Source organism: Anoplophora glabripennis, unplaced genomic scaffold (genome assembly GCF_000390285.2).
Source record: "Anoplophora glabripennis isolate ALB-LARVAE unplaced genomic scaffold, Agla_2.0 scaffold175, whole genome shotgun sequence".
Taxonomy (NCBI): Eukaryota; Metazoa; Arthropoda; class Insecta; order Coleoptera; family Cerambycidae; genus Anoplophora; species Anoplophora glabripennis.
Genome location: NW_019416926.1, coordinates 120,062 through 139,059, shown reverse-complemented (window position 1 = coordinate 139,059; position 18,998 = coordinate 120,062). Strand labels below are relative to the sequence as shown.

General features: G+C 33.6%; 1 protein-coding gene across 1 annotated transcript; it reads left to right on the top strand.

The window, feature by feature from the left end:
• Positions 1-5,091: 5,091 nt before the first annotated feature.
• LOC108904787 (40S ribosomal protein S18) lies at positions 5,092-18,203 on the top strand. Its single transcript, XM_018707463.1, has 3 exons — positions 5,092-5,196; positions 5,380-5,667; positions 17,992-18,203. Exons 1-3 carry the CDS (start codon positions 5,194-5,196, stop codon positions 18,157-18,159), a joined length of 459 nt encoding a protein of 152 aa, XP_018562979.1. The 5' UTR covers positions 5,092-5,193; the 3' UTR covers positions 18,160-18,203.
• The last annotated feature ends 795 nt before the right edge of the window (positions 18,204-18,998 follow it).

Genomic DNA, 18,998 nt, shown 5'->3' with positions numbered 1-18,998 from the left:
TGCAAAAGTTGAATTACGAATTTCTACCACTCTGTTCCACACAAATATACCCCATATATCCACGACAATACCGTTGAAGAATCAGACCAAAAAAATATTATGTTATTTTATACTCTAAATTTTGTATGACATTGACATATAAGCGAACTCCAATGACAGCTGCCAACAGTTCCAGTCTAGGTATTGTCAAATTTCTAAGAGATGCCACCCTAGCTTTAGCACTCAATAAGTTCACTATTACCCTACCGTTGCTAACAACTCTCAAGAAAACAACCGCAGAAAATGCATTCTTACTTGCATCACAAAAAGTGTGCAAGTTTATGTGTTCCACTTCTTCCTATCCAACGCGGGATTTCTATTTGACGCAGATAAGACAAGTCTTCTAACCACTTTCGAAATGTATTTTCAGTTTCAGAATCTACCTGTTCATCCCACGGTAATTGCTTTTTCCAAATTTGTTGCAATAATAACTTCGGTATCAAGGTAGTAGGACAAGTAAATCCAATCACATCAAACACCCGTTGAGCCATTGAAAGAATCGATCTTTTAGTCACTAATATATTGTCAGAATTGATCGAGTCGTACCAGTGCTCTACATTTATCCTCAAAATATCCTTGTCTTTATGCCAAATAAGACCTAATACGGATACAGGATCTTCATCTATGCTTAACTCGTCCGTAAACTCCCACCCTCTTAGATCAAATTTGGCTTCAAGCATGACCAATTTTGCTTCTGAAATAAACTTCTCTCGATTGTTCTTGTCTACGACGCTAGTTACACAATTATCTACATAAAAACTTTTTGATAATTTCTTAACTGTCTCTTCTGAATACACAGTTTCACTTTTTTTACATTTTTCCAAACACTTTGATAGATGATATTCAATTGTGACACCAAGTAAGAATGGACTACAATTAACCCCAAACACCACGCGTTTGTGTCTATATATAATTTCGTTTCCATCTGTATCGAGCCACAAGAATTTCAAATACTCTGTCCTTTTTGTTTACATTTATTTGCAAAAATGCTTTACGAATGTCACTTATAAAGCCAATACGATTCTCTCGAAATCTTATTAGAATGGAAGGTATTTCTTCAATTAAATTCATACCCTTCTCCAAACTATCATTGAGGGATGGTCCATTCTTTTCTCGAGCCGATGCGTCAAACACAGGTCTTATTCTTGTAGTACTGTTCTCTTTAATAACAGGTCTGTGTGGAAGGAAATGTCCTTGTGTTTTATCACTCACCTTGTCCAGTTCTATTATATCTTCTTCTAACCACTGTTGAAAAACAGCATCATAAGCTTCTACTAACTTTTGACCTTTCAACTTCAGAACAGTAGAACTTAACCTCTTCTTAGCGATATTATAATTTGTAGATAGATGGAGGTGGTCTTCTAACCAGGAAAGTCTCACTTCATAACGATTTTCTTCGTTAATTTGCACCGTCTGTAAGAAGAGTTCCTTCGCCGCTCTTGCCATATCGCTTTTAGACTTTATTTTAGCTGTTTCTTTTATTCTTAATGTGTCTAAATCCCACAAATCTTCAATAGAAGCTTCTTTGATTAATATAGATAAAGTGATCATAGCAACCGTTGAATTAGGTTTATCTATAGGGACTTTTCCCATCAACGTCCAACCCACAGTTGTTTCAATTGCCACCAGACCACATTGTAACGCTTCTTTACCTCCTGTATAAAGCTTTCCTGCCGCATCCGCTCCAATTAAAAGTTCGATAGGTCCTGAATTATTTACATCAGCTATTTGAATACCTAAACAACGAACTTCTTCTATCCAGGGACCTTGGGATATAGGACATACTTCATTGCAAATTATGTCTTGGTCAAGAACTTCAAAAGCACATGAGTATTTTCCTTTGCTGATTGTAATTTCAAAACATTGGTGCCTGATTACTTTTTCGGTACCACCAAAAAGACAATGTATGATTTTTTTCTGTAGATTTAGGTGAACATCCCAATTCCATAGCAGTCGACTTTAAAATATAAGAACGTTCTGAACCAGTATCAATTAAAGCACTAATTTTCTTATATCCAAATTTAGAACTTATCGTTACACGTAAAGTTTGTAGGAAGACCAGTGGAGTCGAATAGTTAGCCAGGGAATTGTCTTTAGCACAATTTTCATTAACAGTGCTCTGTGTATTATCAGCGGACGTTTTATTCACTGTTAAATCAGTACCTACACATCAAGGTAGCATGTGATTTTCCACAAATGACGCATTGCAAACGAATACGACATTTCTTTGCCTGGTGTCCTATTTTTAAACATCGGAAACAAGCACTCTTCTTCATCAAAGTTTCTTTCTTGTTTTGAATACACATTTTTTGGGCTTTAAAGCAGGAATCACTTGCATGTGTACCTTCACAAGACACACTTAGCGGCCTCATAATTAATCAAATCTGTAGCAGAAGGTATAAGAGCTGTCTTAATTGGTCTCCTCTTTTTTACTTCACTATCGATAATTCCACTAACAGACGACAAACCAAATCCTTCAGCAGCCAAGGATATACGTTGCTCATTCTGCACTTCGTTCTTCAAAAAGTCCATTAAACTCTGAAATCGAATTTCTAAAGTACTATCGCCTTCATCCTGTGATACACAATCGCGAGAAGTACTCGTATAATGCTTCAAAGAACTAAAGTGAGATCTCTGCCAGGCCCTTAATACATTATTGGATAAACAGGATTCTATAAGCGGAAAAAGCATCGCGCAGCATTTTTCAGAAGTGATACCTAATGTTTCTAAAGCTCTTATTTGTGTCTCTATGCGATCATCCAAAGCAGAAATTGATATTTTATTGGAAGCAATTGCATTATTACGAGCTTTAGTAATTCGCGAACATAAACTTCAATTTGTAAATCTTCCAGACCAAATCTCGACTGCATGCTCTCAACAATCTTCTCGTAATTTTCTCCCATTGCCGGGAAACTTTCCACCAATTGTCTGGCTCTGCTACCCTCAACAGTAGCCTGTACTAGATATTCAATCTTATCATGGTTATAAATGTCTGGATCTTCATGGATTTTCTTGAATTGTGCCGTTTAAATTCTATTTTAGGCAACTTAAACTTACGCATACCTGTACCGACGACTTCATTTATTACTGAACAAGCACTATCATGATGAACCGACCTTGCTTCTAAGAGGGGCTGTCCTTTGGATTTTCCCATGAACTCATCATAACGAGAACGCAGCAGAATGAATTTCCTCTTGTAGTCGTCAGCAGCATCTATTTCTTGCAGTAACCCTTCTTCACTCGTCGTCTCCAGGATCGCTTCATATATTTCAGAATCCACAACTTTTAATTCCTCAAACTTCATTTCTAGTATTTCAAATGAAACATCTATTTGTCGGAAATCAGGACTGTCAGTTTGCAGCATTGAGTCAATTTCCTTCAACACCGGCGTAAACGATGCCCGCATAACGACTTTTCCTTTTCTTTTCTATTTCTGTAGCCATATCTTTACAATCTCTGGTCAAAACCACTAAACGTCAAGTGTCAGATACAAAAGCTCACACGACGTAAAAGTTTGTACAATTCTCCAAAGTACAAGGAATAATCTGCACCGACCTTTCTATAATACGATTTTTCTATATAATCACTTTCAGGTCCTGTCACGGTCGCCAATAATTTCGTGTACATATACAAACTACCCGTCTCCAGCAACACGAGAGTTCAAAATGAGAGTGATGATTAGAAGCACACGTATTTATTATAGATTTCGGTAGTGTTAACAAAATTATATATATTTTTTCAAAAAACTCTGAGAATGTCACGTTCTTTTTCTTTATTTTACAATTGCCTCCTTTTTTATAATTGAAAAATATTTCACATTATGGCGATATTGATTCTCTAACAGATTATTTTTTACAATCAAAATATTTAAAATAATATAGAAATTCTATAAATTTGCAATAGTATGTTCGACTGCAATAGTAAAATATTTCGATAGTTTTATTGACCGATAATCTGCCAAGTGCATCCCCCTGACCTTTGGGGGGTTGGTGGGGGTTGCAGGGTTCGGTGGCCATTGATAGTCTTAAGCCTAGTTATGGTTTAGGTGTCTGTAGGTTCGACTACAGTAGTGAAATATTACGGTAAGCCAATTGACCTGTAATCTGTCAAGTTTATTAGGGGTGGTTTTGGGGGGGTTGGAAGGGGTTGTAGGGCTTCGTGCCCATTGATACTTTTGATCAGCATGACGAGGACTGTCAAAATACGGTTTCATAAAAATTGACCGGTGTTCAATTTCCATATGTTTTGTGAGGGGTTCTTTGGTGCACTCTTTATTTTATGTTCGATCAAAGTAGTTCTGAAATAATTCTAATGGGCCGTCACCGTGAGACATCCTGTATATATATATATATAGAGAGAGAGAGAGAGAGAGAGAGCAGGAAGGGTAGTTTGAGTGACTAGTTAAGAAAAAAACCAGTGATGTATTTGGGATTGCAGTCGACAGTCCTAAGGGTTAGTACAATAAGAACACTGTGTTTTTGTCAAGCTTTCGGAAATGTTTATTTCCTTTCTCAAGACATCTATAAAATATAACAAAAAAAATAGAATAGTAAGTTATAAAAGCTTATTATATACTTACAAACGTGAGATTAAATTAGAAAACCATCAAAAAGAAGAAATACAGAACCATTGTTATAATTAAAATTATTTGTTATGTGTATAAATTTTAACAATGTATTTCTCCTTTTTGATGGTTTTCTAATTTAATCTCACGTTTGTAAGTATATAATAAGCTTTTATAACTTATTATTTTAAGCATTGTTTTTGTTATATTTTATAGATGTCTTGAGAAAGGAAATATACATTTCCGAAAGCTTGACAACAACACAGTGTTCTTATTGTACTTGCTCTGAGCACTGTTCACTGCAATCCCAAATAAATTACTGGTTTATATATATATATATATATAACAAAATTCTNAAAATTGGCTTCATTCATGGGTTTTGAATAGCGATTCGAAATAGAATTGGCAAATATTGGCAATACTGGCTTGTAGTTTTGTTCTTATATTATAAGATCCTATTTTATATTCTAAGGTTTTGAAGAATTTGCTTGGCTTTGTTTTTTGTTTGGTATCTTTTTCTATGGTTTGGTTAGTTTGGTAATACTGACTGCATTTATTTTCTGCCTTTCGCAAGTTTGTCACGAAGGAAAATGGTGAGTTTTGAAGTTTTATTTTGTTATCTTATATTTTCTAAAGAATCTTATACCAAAGAAAAATTTTTGAACTCTATATATTTCGTGGTTATCATAAAAATATGTGCCCTTCAAATATTTAAAAAAAATATGTATGTATTTTTAAATATTGGAACATAACCATACATTTTTATTTTTTTGTAGTCTCTCGTAATACCAGAAAAATTCCAACATATTCTTCGTATTTTGGGTACGAATATCGATGGAAAAAGAAAAGTTATGTTTGCTCTTACAGCTATTAAGGGTGTAGGAAGACGCTATTCCAATATTGTGTTAAAGAAGGCTGATGTGGATTTGGATAAACGTGCTGGGGAATGTTCTGAAGAGGAGGTTGAAAAGATAGTTACTATTATGTCGAATCCTCGACAATATAAAATTCCAGACTGGTTCCTCAATAGACAAAAAGATATAATTGATGGAAAATACAACCAGGTTAGTTCAATGTCTGGATGCGCCATAGGTATGACTATCAAATCTGCAGCATGGACAAATGCTTCCTTCATTTTCTTATTAAATTGGTTTACAAATTTTGAATTGAAATTTAATACTTTATTTTTGAAAGTAATACTAAGTCAGGGTTCCAAAATAAATGGGAAAAACTTAGTAGCTTGTATGAAGATTAATGAACCAATATATAGAACACTAAGGTAGATAAATTTTATTAAAGTAACATCTAAAGCAATTTATTTTCGTTAATTATTTAGTATAGTGACCCTCCCAAATCTTCAAAAAATGTTCGCTAGTGTTGAATACAAATCTGAAGTCATTTTTGTGCGGTCGAACCCAGTTTTTCAGAAAAAAATTTTTTCAAAATTCTAACCTGGATGTTTCACATGACACTACGCAGGACTGTACATTTTATGTAGCTTTAAGAACATTTGTTATGAACAATTAACATTGTTTAAGAAACACATTTTCCCAAATTTGAAATATTTAAGGTCATGACAAAGGGGTCATTTTTTTGGCACTTATGTGCAAACTACATGAGGTCGAAAATCGATCTAGTAAAAATATTGAGAAATTCTTAATGACAATGTGCACTATGGGGTTGCCTATTATTTGGTTTATGTGACGTCACTACTAAAAAGGTCTATTGCATGCAGATTTGTAAGTTGAATTTGCATACTTGTTCTGAGGCACAGTAAAACGGCTATATTGTTTTTATTTATAATGATATTAGCTGGTAGCCTGTGCAAAATAATCTAGCAAACAAAAGAAATTTTAATAAAAGAATTATGTGGATTGGTCACTAATTATGTGAAATCTGAGAAGCATTATTCATGTAATTTTATTCAAAGTTTCATACAGTTTGCGACATTTTAAAGATTATTAATAAATAATTTAAACATTTTTACTGAACTGTTGTCACAGTTTGCAGGTTTTTGAGTCAGATTTACCTCTATTTATCTCATAGCAACTGTCACTTGCCACTAAATCAGAGAATTAGTAACGTAGATAGTAATGAGGATTTATTAATTTTATTAAGTCAAAAAAAAAAAAAGTTCCGAATTTTTAAAGCGTCGGTAGTCACTTATACTATACCGGGTGTCCTGTCCATGTTTCAAAAATTTGTGTGCAAGTTCCTCATGGGAAAATAATAGGGGTAGTTCATGTAAAGTTTTTTTCTTAGATGACCTGTTTTCGAGGTACAGTGCATTGAAGTTGTCACTTTCCAAATGGTTTTCCTTAATTATCTTTAAATCGGCTAAAGATAAAAATGTCAAAATTTGTACACGAGTAAATATCAACTGTTCGTTAAGAATTACGTGCAAACGGTTTCTTTCTGAAAAGCAGTGTCGCTGATACAGGTAATTGAAGGGGTACAATCAAAGGAAAAAATATGTTAAAAGTCAAAATTTATTACATTTCTAAATGGTTCTATAAACTCTAAGGGATACTACAAAAGAAAGGTATACTTGTCGAAATTCGGTAGCATGTACCATTTTCGAGAAGAATGAAGTTGCATTTTTTTTGCTCACATAAAGCGGCACAAGTACATTAACAAAATATTAAATTGAAAGAGGACCTTATCATTGAATGAGCTGAAGACATTTAACTACCAACAGTATTTGCATTTAAGACTATAATTTTTATTTCTTACATATCACATGAAACAGTTAAATTGTAAAACATGTTATTAACTAAAAAAAAAAATATTTATTTTAAGTTTCAGTTTGTTGTAAACTAACATTTAAAAACGTAAATCAGAATAAACAGATTATGGTAATTAATTATCTATTATTAACTAATTTTAGATTTTGTAAACTACTACCACTACCATTACTAAAATAAACAATTGTTGAATGGACTGACTTGTTGATCGACATGAATGCTTTAAAAAAGTGATAAAAACAGGAAAATATTAGGAAACAGACTCCGAGACATACAAAACAAAACAGCTGCACAATTAAATAAATGTGTAAACTCGAAATACTAGTAGATACTGAAATTATCCCGCATTTCTGCAACTTCATTTTTCTCGAAAATGGTACATGCTACCGAATTTTGACAAGTATAGGTACCTTTTTTTTGTAGTATGCTTTAGAGTTTACAGAACCATTTACAAATGTAATAAATTTTGACTTAAAATTTAAACAATGAAAGTAAAGGACAGTCAATTGCGTTATGTAATAACTTATATAAAAATATCAATTGTGCAATCGTTCTACATTCCTCTAAACTGCGAAATGAAAATCTATTTAAAAGATCACATTGAGGGATACCAACAGGTGGATAATTGCCATCCACTCTAAAAACTGCAGCCTTTAAGAAACGTCTCTGAACTCTCAATATTAGTTATGTAAATATTATAATAGGGTGACCACACAGTGCAGGAATACTCTAATTTAGATTTAACAAAAGCTGAATATAACAATTTAAAAGTAGAGGAATCATTAAAATCCTTAGAACAGCATAGTACAAAACCTAGTTGTTAACATTGCACCATAAAACAATTTTGTTTAAAGCAGATTTAGTCCAGACGGTATCTGTTTCAAAAAGCCATATTTAAGTAAATCGTATATCCACGAAGATTTTTGGCTTTTTGGTTTTCAAATATCACTAGAAATGAAAATTTTTCTATGCGCATAAAAAAAAAACGTGGGCTTAACTTTTGGTGGCACAATATGTTAAAAAAATTCGAAAAATGTCATATTTTTCTTTCTATTGGAAAATGGAAGAGGAAAAAAATGTTTGCAATTAAATTTTTTACAAAACATGTCTAGTTACAAACCGAATGAATCATGATTATTATGGTAAAAATCGAAAAAATCGAAAAAATGGGTCACTGGTCTCTGCTTCCCCCACCACCACCACCACCAACGAGTGGTGGTGGTGGTGGTGGGGGAAGCAGAGAGCGCGGCCGTTTCGTCCTGCTCGAAATTGAATCGGCTATAATTCTACAATTATCAGGTACACCTTTAATAACATAATTTTAAGGGAGGCTTAAACACACGACCACTATGCATAATAACGGGTACTCTGCTTTTTAATGTCGCTCCCGCACAATTTTCAGGTTTACTTCTAAAATCTTCAGGTTCAGGCAGTATAACATCTTGTGGATGTATAGGAACGTCGAGTTCTTGTTTTCGTCTACTTGTACCTGGATCCGTGGTTTCCTCTAATGACGAGTCGATGCATTCCAAAGGATAAAGACGTTGAACTGGTGTAAGCAATTGTCCCCTCTTGGTATTCACTTTAACCAGCCTAACTTTATTGTCTTTGCCATGTATAAGTTCCACTATACGACCAAGCGGCCAGTCAACACGTTTAACTACATTGTTGCCAATTAATACGATATCACCGATTCTTACCTCGCGATATAGTTTTCTATTGCAAATAGTTTTCAATTGCCCTAAATACTCCGTACAAAATCTTTTCCTTAGATCGTCGCTCAACTTCTGTTTACATCGCAACTTTCTGCACAAAGATGATCTGTCAATGGTATCATAATCTGGTACACCATACTTTAAATTTTGTATGACATTGACATATAAATGAGCTCCAATGACAGCTGCCAACAGTTCCAAGTCTAGGTATTGTCAAATTTCTAAGAGGTGCTTTAGCACTCAATAAGTTCACTATTACCCTACTGTTGCTAATGACTCTTAAGAAAACAACAGTAGAAAATGCATTCTTACTTGTATTGCAAAAAGTGTGCAAGCTTATATGTTCCACTTTTTCGCAACCGAGACCTAATCCAGCGCGTGATTTCTATTTGACACAGATAGGACAAGTCTTCTAACCACTTTCGAAATGTATTTTCAGTTTCAGAATCTACCTGTCCATCCCACAGTATTTGTTTTTTCCAAATTTGTTGCAATAATAATTTCGGTATCAAGGTAGTAGGACTAGTAAATCCAATCACATAAAACACCCGTTGAGGCATTGAAAGAATCAATCTTTTAGTCACTAATATATTGTCAGAATTGATCGAGTCGTACCAGTGCTCTACATTTATCCTCTAAATATCCTCGTCTTTATGCCAAATAAGACCTAAAACGGATACAGGATCTTCATCTATGCTTAACTCTCCATAAACTCCCACCCTCTTAGATCAAATTTGGCTTCAAGCATGACCAATTTTACTTCTGAAATAAACCTCTCTCGAGTGTTTTTGTCTACGACGCTAGTTGCACAATTATCTAGATAAAAACTTTTTGATAGTTTCTTAACTGTCTCTTCTGAATACACCGTTTCACTTTTTTGACATTTTTCTAAACACTTTGACAGATGATATTCAATTGTGACCCCAAGTAAGAATGGACTACAATTAACCCCAAACACCACGCGTTTGTGTCGATACATAATTTCGTTTCCATCTGTATCAAGCCACAAGAATTTCAAATACTCTCTGCCCTTTTTGTTTACATTTATTTGCAAAAATCCTTTACGAATGTCATTTATAACGCTAATACGATTCTCTCGAAATCTTATTAGAAAGGAAGGTATTTCCTCAATTAAATTCATACCCTTCTCCAAACAGTCATTGAGGGATGGTCCATTCTTTTCTCGAGCCCATGCGTCAAACACAGGTCTTATTCTTGTAGTACTGTTCTCTTTAATAACAGGTCTGTGTGGAAGGAAATGTCCTTGTGTTTTATCACTCACCTTGTCCAGTTCTATTATATCTTCTTCTAACCACTGTTGAAAAACAGCATCATAAGCTTCTACTAACTTTTGACCTTTCAATTTCTGTACAGTAGAACTTAACCTCTTCTTAGCAATATTATAATTTGTAGGTATTATTAAGACCACTTTTCAAAATTCACAATTTATTAGAAAAAAATATTTTACATGTTATATCGACGGGGTCCAAAAAGTTAATAATCTTATTCCCGTTTCGACACACTGTGTACTCAGCCGCGTGTGCCGATACCCTTAAATTTATTACTGTTATGACAGGACAGACCTATCAACATATGACTTTCAATGGAGTCTTTTAGAACTCGGCATCGACGTAACCTTGAACCCTAACAGTATATGGAGGTGGTCTTCTAACCAGGGAAGTCTCACTTCATAACAATTTTCTTCGTTAATTTGCACTGTCTGTAAGAAGAGTTCCTTCGCCGCTCTTGCCATATCACTTTTATACTTTATTTCCGCTGTTTCTTTTATTCCTAATGTGTCTAAATCCCACAAATCTGCAATAGAAGCTTCTTTGATCAGTAGAGATAAACTGATCATAGCAACCGTCGAAATAGGTTTATCTATAGGAACTTTTCCCATCAACGTCCAACCCACAGTTGTTTCAATTGCCACCAGACCACATTGTAATGCCTCTTTCCCTCCTGTATAAAGTTTTCCTGCCACATCCGCTCCAATTAAAAGTTCGATAGGTCCTGAATTATTTACATCAGATATTTGAATACCTAAACAACGAACTTCTTCTATCCAGGGACCTTGGGATATAGGATATACTTCCTTGCAAATTATGTTTTGGTCAAGAACTTCAAAAGCACATGAGTATTTTTCTTTGCTGATTGTAATTTCAAAACATTGGTGCCTGTTTACTTTTTCGGTACCACCAAAAAGACAATGTATGATTTTTTCTGTAGATTTAGGTGAACATCCCAATTCCATAGCAGTTGACTTTAAAATATAAGAACGTTCTGAACCAGTATCAATTAAAGCACGAATTTCCTTATAACCAAATTTAGAACTTATCGTTACACGTAAAGTTTGTAGGAAGACCAGTGGAGTCGAATAGTTAGTTAGCCAGGGAATTGTCTTTAGCACAATTTTCATTAACAGTGCTCTGTGTATATCAGCGGAAGTTTTATTCACTGTTAAATCAGTACACATCAAGGTAGCATGAGATTTTCTACAAATGACGCATTGCAAACGAGTACGACATTTCTTTGTCTGGTGTCCTACTTTTAAACATCGGAAACAAGCACTCTTCTTCATCAAAGTTTCTTTCTTGTTTTGAATACACATTTTTTGTGCTTTAAAGCAGGAATCACTTGCATGTGTACCTTCACAAAAGACACTTAGCGGCCTCATAATTCATCAAATGTGTAGCAGTAGATATAGGAGCTGTCTAAATTGGTCTCCTCTTTTTCACGTCACTGTCGATAATTCCGCTAACAGATGACAAACCAAATCCTTCAACAGCCAGGGATATACGTTGCTCATTCTGCACTTCGTTCTTCAAAAAGACCATTAAACTCTGAAGTCGAATTTCTAAAGTACTATCACCTTCATCCTGTGATACACAATCGCGAGAAGTATAATGTTTCAAAGAACTAAAGTGAGATCTCTGCCAGGCCCTTAATAAATCATTGGATAAACAGGATTCTATAAGCGGAAAAAGCATCGCGGAGCATTTTTCAGAAGTGATACCTAATGTTTCTAAAGCTCTTAATTGTGTCTCTATGCGATCATATAAAGCAGAAAGTGATATTTTATTGGGAGCAATTGCATTATTTATTACGAGCTTTAGTAATTCGCGAACATAAACTTCAATTTGTAAATCTTCCTGACCAAATCTCGATTGCATGCTCTCAACAATCTTCTCATAATTTTCTCCCATTGCCGGGAAACTTTCCACTAATTGTCTGTCTCTGCTAGCCTCAACAGTAGCCTGTACTAGATATTCAATCTTATCATGGTTATCAATGTCTGGATCTTCATGGATTTTCTTGAATTGCGCCCAAAACGATAACCAGTCAAATCCGCCAAACCGTTTAAATTCTATTTTAGGCCTGAACAAGCACTATCATGATGAACCGACCTTGCTTCTAAGAGAGGCTGCTGTCCTTTGGATTTTCCCACAAACTCATCATAACGAGAACGCAGCAGAATGAATTTCCTCTTGTAGTCGTCAGCAGCATCTATTTCTTGCAGTAACCCTTCTTCACTCGTCGTCTCCAGGATCGCTTCATATATTTCGGAATCCACAACTTTTAATTCCTCAAACTTCATTTCTAGTATTTCAAATGAAACATCTATTTGTCGGAAATCAGGACTGTCAGTTTGCAGCATTGAGTCAATTTCCTTCAACACCCGCGTAAACGATGCCCGCATAACTCTACGACTTTTCCTTTTCTTTTCTATTTCTGTAGCCATATCTTTACAATCTCTGGTCAAAACCACTAAACGTCAAGTGTCAGATACAAAAGCTCACATGACGTAAAAGTTTGTACAATTCTCCAAAATACAAGGAATAATCTGCACCGACCTTTCTATAATACGATTTCTCTAATCACTCTCAGATCCTGTCACGATCGCCAATAATTTCGTGTACACATACAAACTACCCGTCTGCAGCAACACGAGAGTTCAAAATGAGAGTGATGATTAGTAGCACACGTATTCGTTATAGATTTCGGTACTGTTAACAAAATTATATATATTTTTCAAAAAATCTGTTTGAGAATGTCACGTTCTTTTTCTTTATTTATGACAATCAAAATATTTAAAATATATATAGAAATTCTATAAATTTGCAACAACACTCGAGATATATTGAGTTATACACAGAAGGTTGGAGGTGGTGGATCTGCCCTTAAAAAAACCATGTTGATATTCGCTTATTCGATTCTTTGCAAATGAAAAAATAAAATCATATAGAAGAAAGTCATAAGCTTTAGAAAAATTATTGACAATTGTTATAGGTCTATAATTTTCAACTTTATTTCTTTCACCTTGTTTATAAACAGGAATTACTTTAGTGTTTTTTAATACACTAGGATAAGTATTACATATAATAGACAAATTAAACAAGATGGTAAGAGGTATAGCTAAAACACAGGCACAATCATTAAGTACAAATGTAGGGATTTTATCTGGGCCCATCACTTCTGTTTCTGTGAACTGATTCAGTTGAAACAATGCAGTGGCTGTATCCGTTATGAGTCGACAAATAAAACTGGACTTAATAAAAGTACTACTAAAGAACTGAGCAAACATCTCGACCACTTCAGCAGTACCTTCATAAGAATTATCGTGGTAATGCATTGTACTTGGCAAGCTGTTGTTATTCTTTTTCATATTGATAAATTGCCAGAATTTATTGGGATTGATTTTAATACTGTTCTGTGTTACGACATTATTTCAAGTATTCACATTTAATTTCATTCTTTATATATGTTAGTAAAAATTCAAATTCCTGGCAAGCTAGAGGGTCATCAAATCTTTTATAATCACGCAAAGCTTTATGCTTTAATTTAATACTTTTAATAATATTCTTAGTAAACCAAGGTGGATAGTTTCTACCTTTTGTTGTAGTTTTAGGGACATATTTATCAATTAGAGAAAATAGTTTATCATAACAATTACAAAAGGCTTAATTAATATCAGAATAATCTTGCAAACAATACCAATTGGTAGATGCTAGTTCAGTATATAGCTCAAGTAAATTAGCTTTCCGATAATTATAAAATTCAACATCAACCAATTCACTTTTACATTTATACGGTTTTTCCACTAAAAAAAATTATAATAGAAGGATGATGTAAATCTTCCTTAACTAAAGCATCAACAGCACCATGCACAGAGCATTGCATATTAGAAAGCAGAAGATCAAGTATTCTACCATAACTGTTATTAGTGAAATTGTACTGATCCCATTCTAAGAAGTTACAGAAATTTAATAACGAATTTACTTGACTGGACTGTTCAGCAGTCTGTTAGTATGTTGAATATTCTGTAAAATAAAAATCTCCCAACTAAAAGAATATTACTACTGTAGATAAATTTTAATGAACTTAAAATTTCAAAAATTGAATTATAACACTCTAAGGAGGTATTTGGTGGAATATAGAATAAAATTATGTAATATGAATAAAAGTTAATTTTAATTTGAATTCCAATAATATCAATCAAATACAGTTCATTGAACTGCATATCAGATTTCAGACACAAATCCGTTGCAGATAAAGACGAATCAACTGCTAGTAAGACTCCACTACCCCTTGATAAGTTAGTATCAATAAAATTACGGTCACATCTCAGGAATCAAATAATTAAAAATTATGAACATTAACATCAAGCCAACTCTCTGTTACTGCTATAATCTGGTTTTTACTTGCAGCAGAACTATTAAACAACTCAACCATTTTACCATTAAGACCACACATATTCTGATAGTAAACCGTTAACTGAGTAATCTGTTTATTAAAAGTATTAGAATGGATAGATGCAGAAATACCTAAAGGCCACAAGTTATTGTCAGATAGTTGCTATATGGGTGATTATACAGTAAATGTATTTTCGGTGTCCCCAAAGAAAGGTTAATCAATTTAATATAGTATTAATTATTTCACAAGTTGGCAATATTTATGTATCTGCAATGATAAGGACCAGAAGATATTTCTATTTTTTAAGATTTATAGGCACAAGGGGAAAATGTATGGTCAGGGGAGTGACACTATGCACAGTGCAGTGACAAATTTCCAGTCTCTTCTCTCGTTTGTTTTTTTTTGACGTTCATCACGATATTTGGCTTATGTTTATCATAAGCAACTAATTAAAACATGTAAAATAAAGTGTTAAAATATTAACTATCAAGTTACATTTTTTGTCATTCCCCTGGATTACATGTGTTTCCCCTGGCGTACAAACTGCCAGAGGATTGACGCCAGAGAAGTGACAAAATCGCACATATCCTCGAATTACAATTATGTACATGTACTTGTTACTACAATTAAAAGTTATTCATGACTCCTGGTCACAATTAATATTGTTTTTAATCAATGCAAAATTATGTAATGATAAAATATAAAAATATATGTATACCAGGGGAAATGCTTCAGCTACTGGCACAAGCAAGCTCTAAGACAGCATAACAGCCACTGACGCGATTATAGATTGAATAGGCTCAACGCAGTTAGCTTGTTGGTAAATTCATTATATTCAATACGTATCGCTTAAAGTCAAAGATCTGTGTTTGTAATTGTAACCCGATATTTTGATCATGTGATTTCGCCAGGTGAGGGTGACACTTTTTTCTGGTGGTGTCAAAATTTATCAGTATTATTATGTTCATAATTATTTTTACAACTTAATTTGCGAAAATGTGTTTTTACGTTTATTTAGTTACATAATTATAATTGAAATAATATTGTAGCTGTCGAATAAAAAAAAATTATGTTTAAAATTCTAGTAAAAGTTGCTAATGGGACAAGCCAGGGGAGTATATATTTTTCACTATTTTATCATATAAATGCCTAAAGTGAATAGTTATCGTAATTTGAATATGCGGTCTAAATAAATGAAAATATTATTTATCACTTCATTGATACAGACAATAAATTAATTAATTGTTGTATAAGATTTATTAATGGGCCGTCGCAATCTAAATATGTACTGTATATTCACCCATATATCTGTTCCAAACAAGTCAACTTTCAATTTACGAATGGCTCTCTTATAAGCAACACAATTAGCATAATCCCAAGATATTAATATCGCTACCCTGTGAGTTTTTTAGGTTGACACAATTAATACAACGCAACTGACTTCCTTCTGAAATTTGTTTCACATCATGTTTTTGTGAACAGATAGGACATGTAGTATTATTTTTACATGATCTTTTTCCATGAAAATAACCATTACAGTTAAAACAACGAGACATTGAAATTGCATCATAAACAGTACATCCATCAAGTCCAATAAGTAAATGTCCTTGCTTAATCGCTTTATGAAAAACGGAAGTATCCACTTCTTATTCTTCTTCGTCGGCCAGAACCGAATAACTGCATTAAGAGGAATTATCAAAAACAACTTCATTTTGCTTTTTAATGTATGCAACAAGATTATCGTCTCTGACTTGATTTGAAATACCCACAACTTTAATATGCGGTTGAAGAGTCTACTTCATGGACCTCATAATTAGTAAATAATTTATCCACAGCAATTTTCTTAAATTTATTACCTTCAGCAGAATTATTATAACCCAAGAGAATTTCACCATCTTTAATGTGCTTCACATTACTGATCGTGATGTCAGTCTCAACTGGATTAACGGCAACTAAAATGTCATTTTTTGTAAGCGCATTAGCCTGTTTAGGATTTTTGGGTTTAATCACAATTTTTTGCTGAGGTACCTGACGTAATTTATCTGAATATGAAAACTGAGGCAAGTTAGCAGCAACAGCAGCAGCATTAGTACCAGTAGGCACTATGAAAGTTTATCATAAAATTTTGTCTTGAAGTCATCTTTCAATAAATTAAATTTAAACAAGAGATCATTAGATAATTCGGCACATTTATTTTCAAAAATTTCTCGGAAACATTTATCAGAAAAAGTAGAATCAAGCAAGTGACATGCACTACACCTCCAGGAAAGGCCCTGTATAGTGTATAGACGTCAAATATGAAATAGCTTCATTTGGAAAGTTAACACAAACAGCATGAAATTGTTTTTTGCAAGGGCCATCACAAGAAACACTCGGTTTGCGGCTGATAGAAGACACAGAAAAACCGCACCTTGACATTTCCACATTAATAAAGCTAATATTTAGAAGATAAATAGATGCATTCCAATGCAATTAAAAACAGGTCCTACAGTATTCACTTTAAATTATAGTGTTTATGAAGATAGTTGAAACCGTATAAAACTAAAAGTTGGCATCTCTTTAGTGTGCCTGGACTGTCCGGGCGCAATAAAGAAATGCCGACTTGCACAATAAAGAGATGTCGACTTTTAGTTTTTATACGGTTTCAACTATCTTCGTAAACACTATAACACTCTCTTCACGCTTGTCTATATAAATTATCAAATTATAATTAATTAATAACACACTTTCAAACACAATATAAGTATACAGGGTCGGAAAGTACCGGTGGTCCATCTGCCGTTACGTGAGAGCGACAAAGTAAGTCATAGAAATCCGTGCAATAGAGAAAGATGGCTATAATGAAGGCGTCTAATAGTCACCGCCCATTTCGCCCTTCTACAAATAAGAAGTGGATCTTATTTGTGGAAGGGCCAAACGGGCGGTGACTATGAGACGCCTTCATTATAGCCATCCTTCTCTATCGCATGGATTTCTATGTCTTACTTTATCGCTCTCACGTAACGGCAGATGGACCATCGGTACTTTCCGAACCTGTATCTTGCTTCATTCGTTCGTTCAACCGACTTAGATATTTTGGATTTTTTCAGTCTAAAGCAGAAAAATACTTGAAATAATTTTAATAATTATCCCAAAATCACAGTTTTTAGATAAGTCGTTACTATTAAGTGCGAATTACGCAATGTTATCTTCTCCGAAATAAACATCTAAATATTGTTTTTTTTTTTACTTATAGTTAACCTCCTCAACATTAGATTCCAAACTTCGTGAAGATTTAGAACGTATGAAGAAAATTCGTGCTCACAGAGGTATGCGTCACTATTGGGGTCTTCGTGTGCGAGGTCAACATACAAAAACCACTGGTCGCCGTGGACGTACTGTTGGTGTATCCAAAAAGAAGTAAATTTACTGTTTTGTATTAAGATAAATAAAACATTTTTGTCAAAATTTATTTATTTCTCAGAAATTTGGAATCGTAAGATTCTAAATTCTCAAATATTCTAATTTTTAAATCAAAACTGTGAAAGATAGTACACAAAAAAAAATTTGAAGGTCAAACGGAAGGTCATCTGGAAATTTTTAGTTGCATTTACAATATTATAGAAAAACTGATGCTCACGAGCGCAATTTTCATTCAGATTTTATAAAAAATAATACGCAACTATTTGAATATTTTATTAATTTGCTCTCAAATAATAAATAGGAATAAATTTCCACATCATTTTTTATTATGGAGATCTTTGCCAATTAGGGTTGCCAGATCTGTTGTATGTTAAAACAGGACTACTGCTAAAACAGCGATAAAAAAAGGGACAAACTAAAAAAAATCGGGACATTTGAAAAACCAAGTAAACAAAAGAAGCAGAAAGAAATATAATATATGTTAGCTTTTGAAGTAAAAAGCGAGATATAATGAAACACAATTAACGTGATAATTCTAGTTTATTGCCTCCGAATACTGATTTACAACTTCATACAGCAAAGTAGGCTCGCTGACTGACTCATATTGCAAGCTTAGCTAAAACGGTCCGAGATATGTTTACAATATCTGCACGATTCGGCGGTTTCAGATGACGCTCAGATGACACAAGCCAACATATATTTAAACAAAAAAAATAACTGATGTAGGTAATATGAACGAAACAAATATATTTTCTTACAAAAAAAAATAAAATAGAATTTGTGTAAACAAAAACATAACAACTTCAAATTAACATGAATACCTATAAATACGTATATCTA

Bases quoted from the DNA above. Each gene is read 5' to 3' on its own strand.
- LOC108904787 (XM_018707463.1), top strand. The intron at 5,668-17,991 runs GTTAGTTCAATG...TTTTACTTATAG, and splicing joins TTGATGGAAAATACAACCAG to TTAACCTCCTCAACATTAGA.